A 12,473-nucleotide genomic window follows, 5' to 3' on the forward strand; every position below is an offset into this window, starting at 1 on the left:
CCATGTCAAGAAGTGAATCTCGCAGGAATGCAGTGGTTCAAAAGGGGGACCCATCAGCCGGGTGAGGACCACATTGAGGTTCCACTCAGGAGCTGGCGGAGTGCGCGGAGGAATGACCCGTTTGAGTCCTTCCAGAAAGGCTTTGATGGCAGGCACCCTGAAAAGTGAGAGGTGCTGCCTGTTTTGGAGATAAGCAGCCATTGCGGATAAATGTATGCGAATGGAAGCATAGGTTAGATTACATTTGTACAGATGGAAAAGATAAGAAATGATGTTCCGAATAGATGCATCCAGCGGGTCAATGTTGTGGCCTGCACAATAAATGACAAACCGCTTCCACTTTGCCGCATAGCATGCTCGAGTGGTGGGCTTCCTTGCCTCCCGGATGATGTCCATACAGTCCGGAGGTAAGTTGAGGTAGCCAAACTCTAAGACCTCAGGAACCAGATCGCCAGGTTGAGCTGTTGCGGATCTGGGTGCTGAATGTCGCCATGGCTCTGCGTCAAAAGCATGGGTGTGAGGCGCAGCCTTTGATGCGGTACCACGGACAGTTCCAGAAACGTGGTGTACCATGGTTGGCGAGCCCACGTTGGAGCAACCAGGAGGAGAGTCATCGAGTGCTGCCTGAGCTTGCGTGCCACCAGCGGTATCAGAGGTGCTGGGGGAAAAGCGTACGCAAATTTGCCTGACCAGTTCATCCATATCGCATTGCCCTGCGACTGTGGATGTGGAAACCTGGCGGCGAAGCGTTGGCATTTTGCGTTCTCCTTTGTGGCGAACAGGTCTATCTCTGGATGACCCCACCTTTGGAAGTACGGGTGGAGTACTGATGGATGTATCTCCCACTCGTGCATTTGGTGGCTGTACCTGATGAGCAGGTCCGCCATCTGATTGTCCTTGCCCGGGAGGTGTTCTGCCATGAGGCAGATGTTTCTCTGAATGGCCCACTTCCACATGCTCTGAGCCAGATGAGACAGCTGTGGAGAGTAAGTTCCTCCCTGCTTCTGAATGTAGTACATGGCCGTCATGTTGTCCGTCCGGATCAACACAACCTTGTTGCACAGATGTACTTTGAAGGTCTTTAGTGCCATGAAGATTGCCATCAGTTCCAGAACATTGATGTGCATCTTCCGTTGCTGTAGCCTCCATAGACCCTGCACAGTGTAATGGAGTACATGAGCTCCCCATCCCTGGAGAGAAGCGTCCGTCGTCAGGATGATCTGTGGCACAGGCTCTTGGAACGGTCGTCCCTTGCAAAGGTTTTGTGGATTCCACCAATGCAGAGAGTTGTACGCCCGACCGCTCACCAACACTAGGTCTTTCAACTGTCCGTGAGCCTGAGTGCACTGACGTTGTAAGCACTCCTGAAGCGGATGCATATGTAATTTGCGTGCGGGACTATGGAGATGCAGGAGCCCATCATGCCTATCAACTGCATGAACACTCGCTCTGGAAGCGAGTGTTGGGGTCTGAATCGTTGTATCAGCGAGTGAATGCGGTTGACCCTCATTGAATTTGGCTGTGCTGTGGCTGCCAGAGTGTTTATTGTCGCACCCATATACTGCCGTATGTGGGCGGGTTGCAGGTGGGACTTTAGGTAATTCAGTGAGAATCCCAGATCGTGAAGAACGTGAATGGTGTGCGACACGTGGGCGGCGCACTGCTGGGCTGACTTTGCTTGAATGAGCCAGTCGTCCAGATAAGGGTAGACGTGAATGTTTTGTCTCCTGAGGTGCGCTGCCACTGTCGCCAGGCACTTTGTAAACACCCTGGGTGCCGTGGTGACCCCGAAAGGCAAAACCTTGAACTGGTAATGTTTGTCTTGGATGGTGAACCGGAGGTATTTTCTGTGTGACGGGTGCAGCGTAATGTGAAAATACGCATTTTTCAGGTCTAAAGTTGCGAGGTAATCCCCCTGACTGAGCAACGGGAGTACTTGCTGCAGGGTCAACATATGAAAATGCTCCAATAGAATGTACTGATTGAGGGGTCTGAGGTCCAGTATGGGCCTGAGGGACCCGTCCTTTTTTGGTATCAAGAAGTACAGTGAGTAAACTCCTGTGCCTCTTTCTTGTACAGGCACGAGCTCTATTGCCCCTTTTTGCAGCATGGCGATGACCTCCTGCTGCAATAAGTGCAAGTGCTCGCTGGACATAGGACGGTGTCTTGGTGGGAAGTTGGGTGGAGTGGATGTTAACTCCAGACAATAACCGTACTGTATGAGCTGTGTGACCCGCCTGTCTGTGGTGATGGATTTCCAGACCGGCAGGAACTGCTGAAGTCTCCCCCCGACCGGTGTTGCGTGGTCGGGGGGCAGTGACAAGGCATCACTGTTTGTTGGTGGCAGAGGATCTGGAGTTGTTGTTTCCACGACCCCTGCCCTTGGCGCTGTTACCACGATATCCACCTCGACTTTGTTTGGTGTATGTGGACTGTGTGTTGCCTTTGTAGAACTGCGTGGTTTGGGAGAGCTGGCCTCTGGAAACGCCTCTAGTGCTTGAGCGACGAAAAGACCCACCCCTGAATTGCTGGGACTGTAAGGCCCCCATGGACTTAGCAGTTTCAGTGTCCTTCTTAATCTTTTCCAAGGTGGTGTCCACCTCTGGGCCAAACAGATGATCTGGGTTTACCGTTTGAATAAGAATGGTGGTTTGTATCTCTGGCTTAAACCCTGAGATCCTAAGCCAGGCATGTCGTCTCAACATGACACTAGTGTTGACAGCCCTGGCCGCGGTGTCAGCCGCGTCTAATGCACATTTTATTGAAGCATTGGATATTAGCTTCCCCTCTTGAATGAGCATCTCAGCTGCCTCCTTGTATTCGTCTGGCAGGTGCTGCAACCGGGTCTCCAGTGTGTCATAGTGTGCCCTGTCATACCTAGCCAGAAGCGCTTGCGTATTGAAAATGCGCCAGATATTGGCCGCCTGGGCTGCCACCCTTTTCCCTGATGCCTCAAACACCTTAGATTCTTTGTCTGGGGGAGGAGCATCATCCGTTGTTTGAGAATTAGCCCTCTTCCGGGCATTGGAAACGACAAGAGAGTCCAAAGGAAACTGTCCCTTGATGCAAGTAGGATCAGTAGGCGCTGGTTTATACTTCTTCTCGATCCTAGGGTTTATCACCCTGGCTCTAGTAGGCTCCTTAAAAATCTCCCCAGCATGTTTAAAGACACCCTTCAACATAGGCAGAGTTTTAACAGTTCTTTCTGAGACTGAAAAGGTGTCAAAAAGAAAATCCACGTCAATGGGGTCAGCATGGAGCTGGACGTCATGGTTTGTAGCTGCCCGTTCAATGAGGGCATTGAATGCTGCTGAATCCTCTGTAGGTGATGTCTTCACAGAATAAAGTTGAGTGTCAGTGGCAGAATGAGGATCACCTGGGTCAGCACCAGCAGCCCAGGGTTCATTGGTATCATCAGGGTCGGTGTAGACAAGATAGCTGTACTCATCCTCATCATCGCCCTCCCCAGCGTCCACGTCAGAGCAAGTGGGTGACCCAGTATGGCCACGCGGCGAAAGTGGTTCCACAAGTAAATGTAAATGTGTTTCGATTTATATAGCGCGCTTTAACCCAGGGGCCTCAAGGCACTTGCTTAGGGAACCCGTCCTGGTATTCCCCTGTGAGATCCCCGGCCGGGTATTCACAAGGTGAAAGCCAGGCATCCCGCCGCGAGGGGCCGTAGTGGAGATTAAGCAAGCTATTGCCCAGAGTCGCAGAGTGTGACCCCGTGAGTCGAGTAGGCACCAGAGCGAGAATTGTCGACTCTGTGGAATTTTTGAGCCCGAGACCCGCCGAGGCGGGGAATCGAACCCTGGTCCACGGCCGACCTCAGCTTCTGGGTCTGCCGCCTCTGACCACTGAGCCACGCTTCTCCACGACAGGAGTCGAAGCAGAGTCCTTCTTTCTCTTTAATGGAATTTTGTAGGATTCCATAGGCCGTTCTGGGGCAATTTTCCGCTTGTGGAGGGAAAGTCTGCCCGTTTAGGCATCAATAAAGTGTTCTTGATGTTCTTCTTATGAAGATTGCCGATGTTTTAAGGTGGGAACCACCGTTGTAGACTTCCGCACCGAGGACACCTTCTCGGGCACGCTGGCGACCATTCGAGGGGTGAAAGCCTTCGGCGCCACCTTTGGCGGCAACGTGAAGTGAATGGGCGTCGACGCCTTGGGAATTTTCTCGACCGGCTCCGAAGGTGGAGGATCTTTTGGTCCGACAGCCGAGGCCTTCTCCTTGATACGTTGTAGGGAGTCCGTCACTTGCTTGGTAAAAGCAGCGGACGGTTACGTCGATCCGACGGGAGTCTTTGAGCCAGCACCAGGCGTGGACTCGTGGGCTGCGCCGCCTTTGGCATTGTCTTGGGGACGCGGAGTCTTGAGAACTTTCGGATCACCGGGTTCTTTGTTGGTGTCGACCGTCTTCGGCGCCGATTTCCTCGACTCGACCACCTTGACCTTTGATTTCGGCGTGGCAGACTTCGTCTCGACGCCCTTGACTTGTGGCTTCGGATCAACAACACCCTTTTGCTTCTTCGGCGTCGAGGGCTCCAAGGCCTTGGACCCGACCAAAGTAATGCGCACCTTCGGCTTCGAGGGGGGCACCAGCGCAGTTGCTTGCGTCGAGACTGTTGGTTTCACTTTCGGTTTCGATTTCGCAGGGTGTGGCTCAATAGTAATGTCCGTAGCCTAGCCCGAAGGCGGGCCGTAGAATCCATCATAAGATCTTGGGTAAGGCCTAGTGGCGATCCCTCGACCTGAGCCTTATGAAGCGGTACAGCCCCAGTGTCAGTGTGAGGTAGCTCATCGCTCGAGCTATCCTCCATGGCCCCAAAGGCCCCGTCGTCGTCTCCTACCTCGTCGACGACTTCATCAGCTTCGAACATTTCAGCGTCCGCGTCGCAGTCGTCTTCGACGTCCGACGCGGGATTCGACAGGTTGTCACCGACTTCCCGGTCAGCTTCCTCCTAGACATCCCCGACATCGAAAATGTCTACAGGCGCCGGTGCAGTGTGCTGGGCCTCCTGACGCGCAGCGTGTCGATGCTTAAGCGTCTTCTTGGACCTGAAACGGGAACAAGCCATGCAACTGGCTTCATCATGGTCCGGCGACAGACACTTGTTGCACACCGGGTGGACGTCGATGTGGGGATACTTCGAGGTGCAGACGGGACATCTCTTGAACGGACTTAGGTCCGTGATGAGTAGTCGATAGGGTCTCTAGCGTCGATTGGGCCCTCCGCGCCAAAAGCACGCGGGTGGATGGAATCCGGCTCGGAGCCGAGCTGGAAGAAAGTAGGCACCGAACGCAAGACTATACCGACGAAGAAAACTAAAGACCTTTTGGTCTTACGAAAGTTTTTTATCGATTCCGACTAGAGGGAACCAATATACATCCGAACCCAATGGCGGAAAATAACTATCTGAGGAAGGAGTCGATGACCATGCGCATTGTGGTACAGAGCGGCGATCTATGCAGAGATATGAATTCAGCAGCCCACATGCCTCGAATGTACCACATATAATACAATACAATACCTATCCGTCTGGGGAAAGACACCTTAACCAAGAGCATGGGGTGAACCATGAAGGTAACACTGGCCAATCCGTAGAACCAGAAATTGTATGTCAAGTTAGAGGGCTCTCTATAGCTACTTGGAATATAGCCGGGCTGACTCAAAAGAGGGAAATGTTAGGCTGGATGGTTTTCTTAAGTCTCATGATATTATTTGTCTCCAAGAGATCTGGTGTACAGAAATTGTTAGTTTCGAGGGGGTTGTTTCTTACAACCTATTAGCTCAGGGCTCCGTGTCCGCCAGAGCAAAGGGGTGTCTTTTAATTCTTCTGCTAACTAATCTGCCTATAGAAGTAAAAAGGCACATTAACATCGGGTCCCATTCACAGATTCTCTGGTTAGATCAAAAACATGCCCAGGATGTTCTTTTAATTAATTTTTATAATAACCTATTTGACAGTTCACGGTCTAAAGTTGTCAATGAACTGGAGAATGCTATTGTCAAGTAAAGTTAAGAAGAGGATGTTATTTTCGAAATAATCTGGGTTGGTGATTTTAATACATCTATATGTTCATTCTACTACAAGGGTCTGTGGGGTAAGAAATGATATAGGAGATGATGGTATTCACTTCCCCCACAATCTGTATGGTGAATCACTTAATATGTTTGTGGAGAACTTTGATTTGGATATCATGCAATGTGCAAGAGATGGATTGGGGAATTTGGTCCCCACCTTTACAGGCAGAAATGCGAACTCAATTATTGATCATGTCCTGGTATCAACTAATATCATCCCCAAGTATACCACCCCCAGGATTGAAGAATCTTTACTTAGTGATCATAACTGTATTATTATGACAGTTGTAATATGGGAAAATAGGTCTGTAAATACACCAGTAATTGTGGCTAATATCGAACCGCATAGACCTAATGGTACAAGAATAAAATGGAAAGGGGTGAACCCGGAAAAGGTGTTAAAAAACATTGTTACTGAATGTTTTATGGAGATTAACGATAATTTGTATGTTAATAGTGAGCCAGCACTGATTTTAATGAATTTCAGTAAAATTAATAATACTATTGATTAAAATTTTACTAAGACCTCTAACAGGGAATTTACCCAGAACAAGGGTTGGTTTGACCACGCTTGCACCTACTCACTTTCCCAGCTAAAACAAGCATTGACGAGTAGATCTAGGGATCTGATGCTTGTAAATAAATTAAGACTAGATTATAAATCCATACTTTAACTGAGGAAGAGAGAGCTACAACAGGAGGCTTGGGATAGGCCGCGGATACTTCAGACTGCCAATTGTTCTGGGCTACAGTTAACTCCCCCTTTTTTAAAGATGAGGCGATTCCTGAATTGATGTCCCATGTTAGCAGTGAGGCGTGGGTCGCCCATTTCTCTTGCATCTTTAAATCAGGTAACCTTATTAGTGATAATTCAAATAATCCTAGTACCTGGCCTATTGTACCGCTAAATATAACCCTAGAAGAGGTGGAACAAGGTATTAAAACTAGTAAGGGAGGAAAGCCCCAGGGCCCGGATGGGGTCCCAATCGATGTTTATAAAGCTGTACCAGCTTTATGGAGCCATTTACTAAACATGGTTTTTATTGCTACGGTAAGCGACTGAGTTCCTCCTACATGGGGACAATCAATTATTATTCCCCTTTTCAAGCAGGGGGTTAAATCGGATGCCAAAAATTATCGCCCAATTTCCCTTCTAGATTCCTCCATTAAAATTATGAGTAGGATTTTGTTTGTTAGATTAGAAGAATGGGCGGAGGATAACGGGATTTTAGCAAAAACACAGTATGGTTTCAGGAAAGGGCGAGGAATGCTTGAACAGTGTATTAACCTAGATTTATTATTCGGAAAATACACATGTGCCAAGCAAGGATCCCTTTTCCTATGCTTCGCCGACCTCAGCAGCGCTTTTGACTTAGTGGGCCATTCCATCTTATGGCGAACCCTTTTGGAGCTTGGGGCCCCTGAGCCTATAATCTATTTTTTGGCTAGGCTCTATGAAAGATTGTTAACATCTGTACGGTATGGGCACAGGGGATAATGTACTCCTAAATTCAAGGTTGGATGTGGCATTCGAAAGGGCTGCGTTCTTGCTCCTCCGTTTTTTACACTTTATCTGTGAGGTTGACGCAGCGCTCAAATATTAGTAAAATCAGATGAACCACAGGCGAATGGCGAAGATGTGCCAGTACTGCTTTACGCTGACGACGCCGTGCTTTTATCAAGGACCCCAATCGGCCTTTAGAGGCTGATAGATAGGTTCGCTGATTTTATCACTATGAGGAAGTCGCAGATTAATAAGAGTAAAACATACACTATGGTATGCGGCCGGAGCCGAAAAAAAGACTAATTCGTTTTTTATAGATGGGCAGAAAATCCAAACGGTGGACAAATTTTGTTATTTAGGGATTACATTTGCCAGAGACGGAACATGGTCCCAAGAGAAGCTGAATGTCCGGGCAAAAATGGCAAAAAGTGTCCACAGTGTTTTTAGATTTGCAGCGAAGCTGGGTGACCGACGAATCAGAGATAGGACTCATATTTATCAGTCAAGATGTACCTCTATTGCACTTTATGGTGCGGGGTCTAGGGTCATTACTCTGATAGTAGTTTACAAATAGTGGAAAATATGTTCCTCAAAAAATTGCTCTGTTTACCATCCTCAGCGTCTACAGAACTAGGGAAGTTGGAATTAGCTACCTGTCAGACATAATAGCATTTAGGCCCTTACTGATCTGGAGATCCATATGGCGAAAGGAAGAGACTGCTTTTAATAGAACAATAATTAAAGATTGTCTCAGATTGGATAATTGTCTTAAGATTCCCTGGCTCAAATATATTATATATAGTTTTAAGGAGGTTCTTAAACTAAACATTTTGGATGACCCTAATGCCGTAGCAGAGCTGCCCAAAACAGAAATGAGAAATTTGTTTTTGTTGTTTTTGTTATATAGAAAAAAGAGGCGCCCGAGTAACAACGGGCATTTACCAACTTGCCAATTTTACAATTGCTATTCGGTTTAGGAGGGTTTCCCAACATACCCGAGTCAGGTAACTAGAATCTCACATAGATATGTTCTTACTAGATTGAGATTTGGGATTGTCCATCATTTGGTAGCATTCCCACGAGTAAAACAGCACCCGGCTTCTCCATGCCCTTGTGATGGCCACTCTAAAGAAAGCACTCTGCACTTTCTCCTTATATGAGATTTGCACATGAATTTTCGTATCGCATTTTTAAAACCATTGTTTTTTAAATATTGCACTTTCCCTATGGACGCAGCCATGAGGTTGCTTTTTACAATGCAGGAACCTGATATATGTTTTTTTACTGCAACTTTTATTTTTAAATCTATCAATGCAAGGAAGAGTATGATGTTTTAATTGTCTTGAAATTCTACTGAATTTTAACCATGTATTGCACTGTGATGTTTTCAAATGTATATTGATGTATTACGTGCTTTTAAGGTTGTTCTTTCTACGAACCGAATAAAGCTTATGGAAATTGAATTCAGCATATGACCAACATAGAAAATAGATACCTGCACAAGAAGTTAGTGAGAACTAATTATAAACTACAGCACAGTAAACACAAAGTTGCATCAATTTGCGCAGGTCTTCGAGTTTTGAAGTCGAAAGGGGGATGCAGGTGCTACATAATGCACCCTACCTCCCTCCCTCAAGTCCAGGTACAAGTCTTTCTTTTCAACCAATTAAATGCAACAGAAGAATTGCGACTAACCTTTTTATCCTGTGACTTTCGCTGATGGTCGAGCACAATATTTTTCAAATCTAATGCAAATTCATCCTTTATCAAACTCAGAGCCTTATCTGGCTGATATTTATTAGTAGAAATCACACATTTCATTTTGTGATAGTGTTCCTGTACGTTCAGAATTTCCTGTGGAGAGAAAAGATTGTGAGGCAGAATATTTTTTTGAAGCTTTCAGAATTGAAAAGGGAGGGCGGCTAAAAATGAACATCTTCCTTCTACCAAAGTTAACTTGAGAATCAACCAGTAAACGATTAAAGGACTGTGTGCATGGGCCAGAAAGAAGAATTTAACTCCAAAAGTTACACATTTGTGTACGTTACAATGTTTAGATCAAAACACTTGGAGAACAATTAGCACAAAATCTTGAAGTGGGTTTGGGGAATAGCACTCGTAAGGTTTGCTGCAGAGGAATCTTTGGGAGTCTAGCTATCAGTCACTCACCACTGCCATGACATCAGGCACTGAAGACATCAAATTAAGAAGCAGGGTATATTTTTCCGTTAAAAGACAAATACTCAAACACTTTAGAAGCACGAGTTTGGTGAATTGCTTTAAGATGTGATTGTCTTACTGTTTCTTTAGAAAGAAAGCCTTGTTTTACTTATACACTCTTCCTTGGAAACCATAGTCTTTGTTCTGCTATGTAGCATCCTACTGAACATAAACTGGTGGTCTCAAAAGATCCAGTGAGCAGAGAATATAACCTAAAAAAACACTTCAAAGTCAAAAGGTCTTGCCTTCTAGCTTTGCCAGTGCAGACCCTTAAGACTTTCCAGTGCTCTTTGCCAATGCTATCCGTACGGAGATTTTGCGCAGAAAACAAAGTCCTCCTACAACACACCCTCTATGGAGTCTCTTATCAAAGTAGCTGAAATAAATGTTGAGTTTTAATGGGAATGGGAGGCTGGACCAAGACTCAATGTTAAACCATAGATAATTGTATTTTTAAATCTTGACCATCAGTTGGAATATATATATTCTTGTACTGTGATGCATCATGCTTCTGCTTAAACCAGTCACCTTTTATTAACCTTTTGCTTAAAGCACTAAGCACAATCCAAAAATACCCGGAACCAGGTGCAATAACAAAAGTGCATAACAAAGGCTCCAAGGAGAATAACAATGGCATTTCGACCCAATTAGATAAACAGGTCATCATCAGGACATGAGCAGTTTAAGTGAGTGAGGAGGAGGAAAGAGGGCACTCAAACTCTGGATAACTTCTGATTGTAATGAGAGTATTGAACCAAAGGCCTGAGAAAGTAGGGCTAAGGAATGATCACCTGTAAGTTGCCAAAGTCAGATTCTGTTGGGTTTCCTCATCAGTCAGAGTGCCATGAAGAACTGAGGAAATCAGGATTGCATTTCAATCAAAAATTATCCGGAGTGTGAGTAACCTATTCCTCATCAACGCTCCTGGGAACGGATACATCTATAGCATGAATATATACGAAACTATATTTCCCTACCAACATTACTGAAACGTTCCAATGTCATTTCTGTTCTTCATCAACACTGTATTGTCTGAATTGATATTCACTTTGTGAATACAGAGCACATATACGACCCATTTTTTTAGTGTTATGAGAAGATAATACTTTTTTTAACTACTAAATGGGCCTATTATTTTATCTATTATTACCGAATGTTACTTTTCCAGTCACTTTGGTTAGCTATCGTTGATTGACTGATTGGTTGGGAATAACAGATGTAAACTGTTGTGTTCTACTAGGAACCATTGTTATACACTTCTACTTTTAGAAATGTTTCATTTTCTTGTCCTAACCATTTGTGCCTGCAGCCTATGTCCTGGGTTACCAGAATGAGTGTAGGTGGCCTTTGTGTATTCCTCCCAGAAAGAGAGACAAAGGGGGACTAGGTATTGGCTGGATGGGAGGGGGTGAAGCTGTTCCCTGTCAAACTTACATTTTAAAGGGGCTGCCTTCAGCACATTCAAAAAGAACTTGACACTAGTCTATTGTCACTATAGACCTGTTGGAGGCTATGCAGGGAAGGAGTAATTTTACAGATGTAGAAAGGCCTAGAACAGAGCTTTCCAAACTCTGTGTCGCAACACGGTACTGTGTCACCTGCCATGGGTGGGTGTGTCGCACGATGACGCCGGTACTGTACATGTTAGTGAGTTCACAGTACGCAGACATAGGCTGAGAAAGGAGAGGGAGACCGTTAAGCGAACGTGTGCAGCACATGCGCAGTCCGGTCCGAAGAGCAGCCTCCGCTACCCATTCCTGGCATGAGTGTTTGCCCAGGGATGAGGAGGAACAGGTGGTCGCTGGCCTCCGCTGTCTGAGTGTCAAGGTCTATAAGAAAAATCTTACCACCAAACTTGCACAGGAGCACAAGTTGATTTTTCTCTCCCTCCCCCCTCCCCCCCACCCAGAGTCCCTCTAAAAGATACCCAAGAGCCCATTATAAAACTTGACTCAAGAACCTTCTAGGGGGAAGGAGGGAATGAATAAAATAAGAAACAACAGAAGAGACTGCTCTGGAACTGTTCTTTCTGCTTTTCTTGCTTAGTCCGACCCGCAGACTAACTTCTGGGAAACCTTAAATTATATCTTTTTTTGAAATTTTTTATTGACAAACAAGCCAGGACAGTTTAAAATTTTATTTTGCAAAAAAACAATGCAGACAAAGAGTAAAACATAAGAAATAAAACAAACTCTAAATATTTCCCATAGTCTTTGTTTAGCCAAAGTTAAGCCCCAAAAAACAAATAATAATCCTTAAACTGTAGGAAAAGCCTGCGTATCACCCTAGCGACCATAGTCTGTTAACAGTAAATAACTTACAAAAAATTATCCCAAATCTTATCAAATTTCACCTTTGCTTAAATTCCTCTAATCTTGGCAAGTGACCCTTCCATGGTGTGAATTTCATTGACAAGAGCCCACCATTCCATCGTGTGAGGTGGATTCACAGAGATCCAGGCTCTAGCTATAACCAGTCTCGCGCAGGACAGTAGAATATTTAACAAATCTTTATTAAGACTATTAGTAGCGTGTATGGCCAATAAAACTGAGGCTGCAGTCAATGAAGAGTTAATCACTCGTTTAAGTAAAATATTTTCTATTGCTGGCCAGTACTTGATTAGTGATGGACATGAATAGAGCATGTGTTCGAGGTCTGCTGCCA

General features: G+C 45.6%; 1 protein-coding gene across 1 annotated transcript in view; it reads right to left on the bottom strand.

The window, feature by feature from the left end:
• SNAPC1 (small nuclear RNA activating complex polypeptide 1) overlaps positions 1-12,473 on the bottom strand; it is a 171,003-nt gene that overhangs the window by 106,119 nt on the left and 52,411 nt on the right. The window contains exon 5 of the mRNA XM_086937944.1: positions 9,285-9,443. Within this exon, the coding sequence (XP_086794070.1) occupies positions 9,285-9,443 (159 nt within the window). The remainder of the gene's footprint in view (positions 1-9,284; positions 9,444-12,473) is intronic.

Source organism: Lissotriton vulgaris, chromosome 9 (assembly GCF_964263255.1).
Source record: "Lissotriton vulgaris chromosome 9, aLisVul1.2, whole genome shotgun sequence".
NCBI classification, from domain to species: Eukaryota; Metazoa; Chordata; class Amphibia; order Caudata; family Salamandridae; genus Lissotriton; species Lissotriton vulgaris.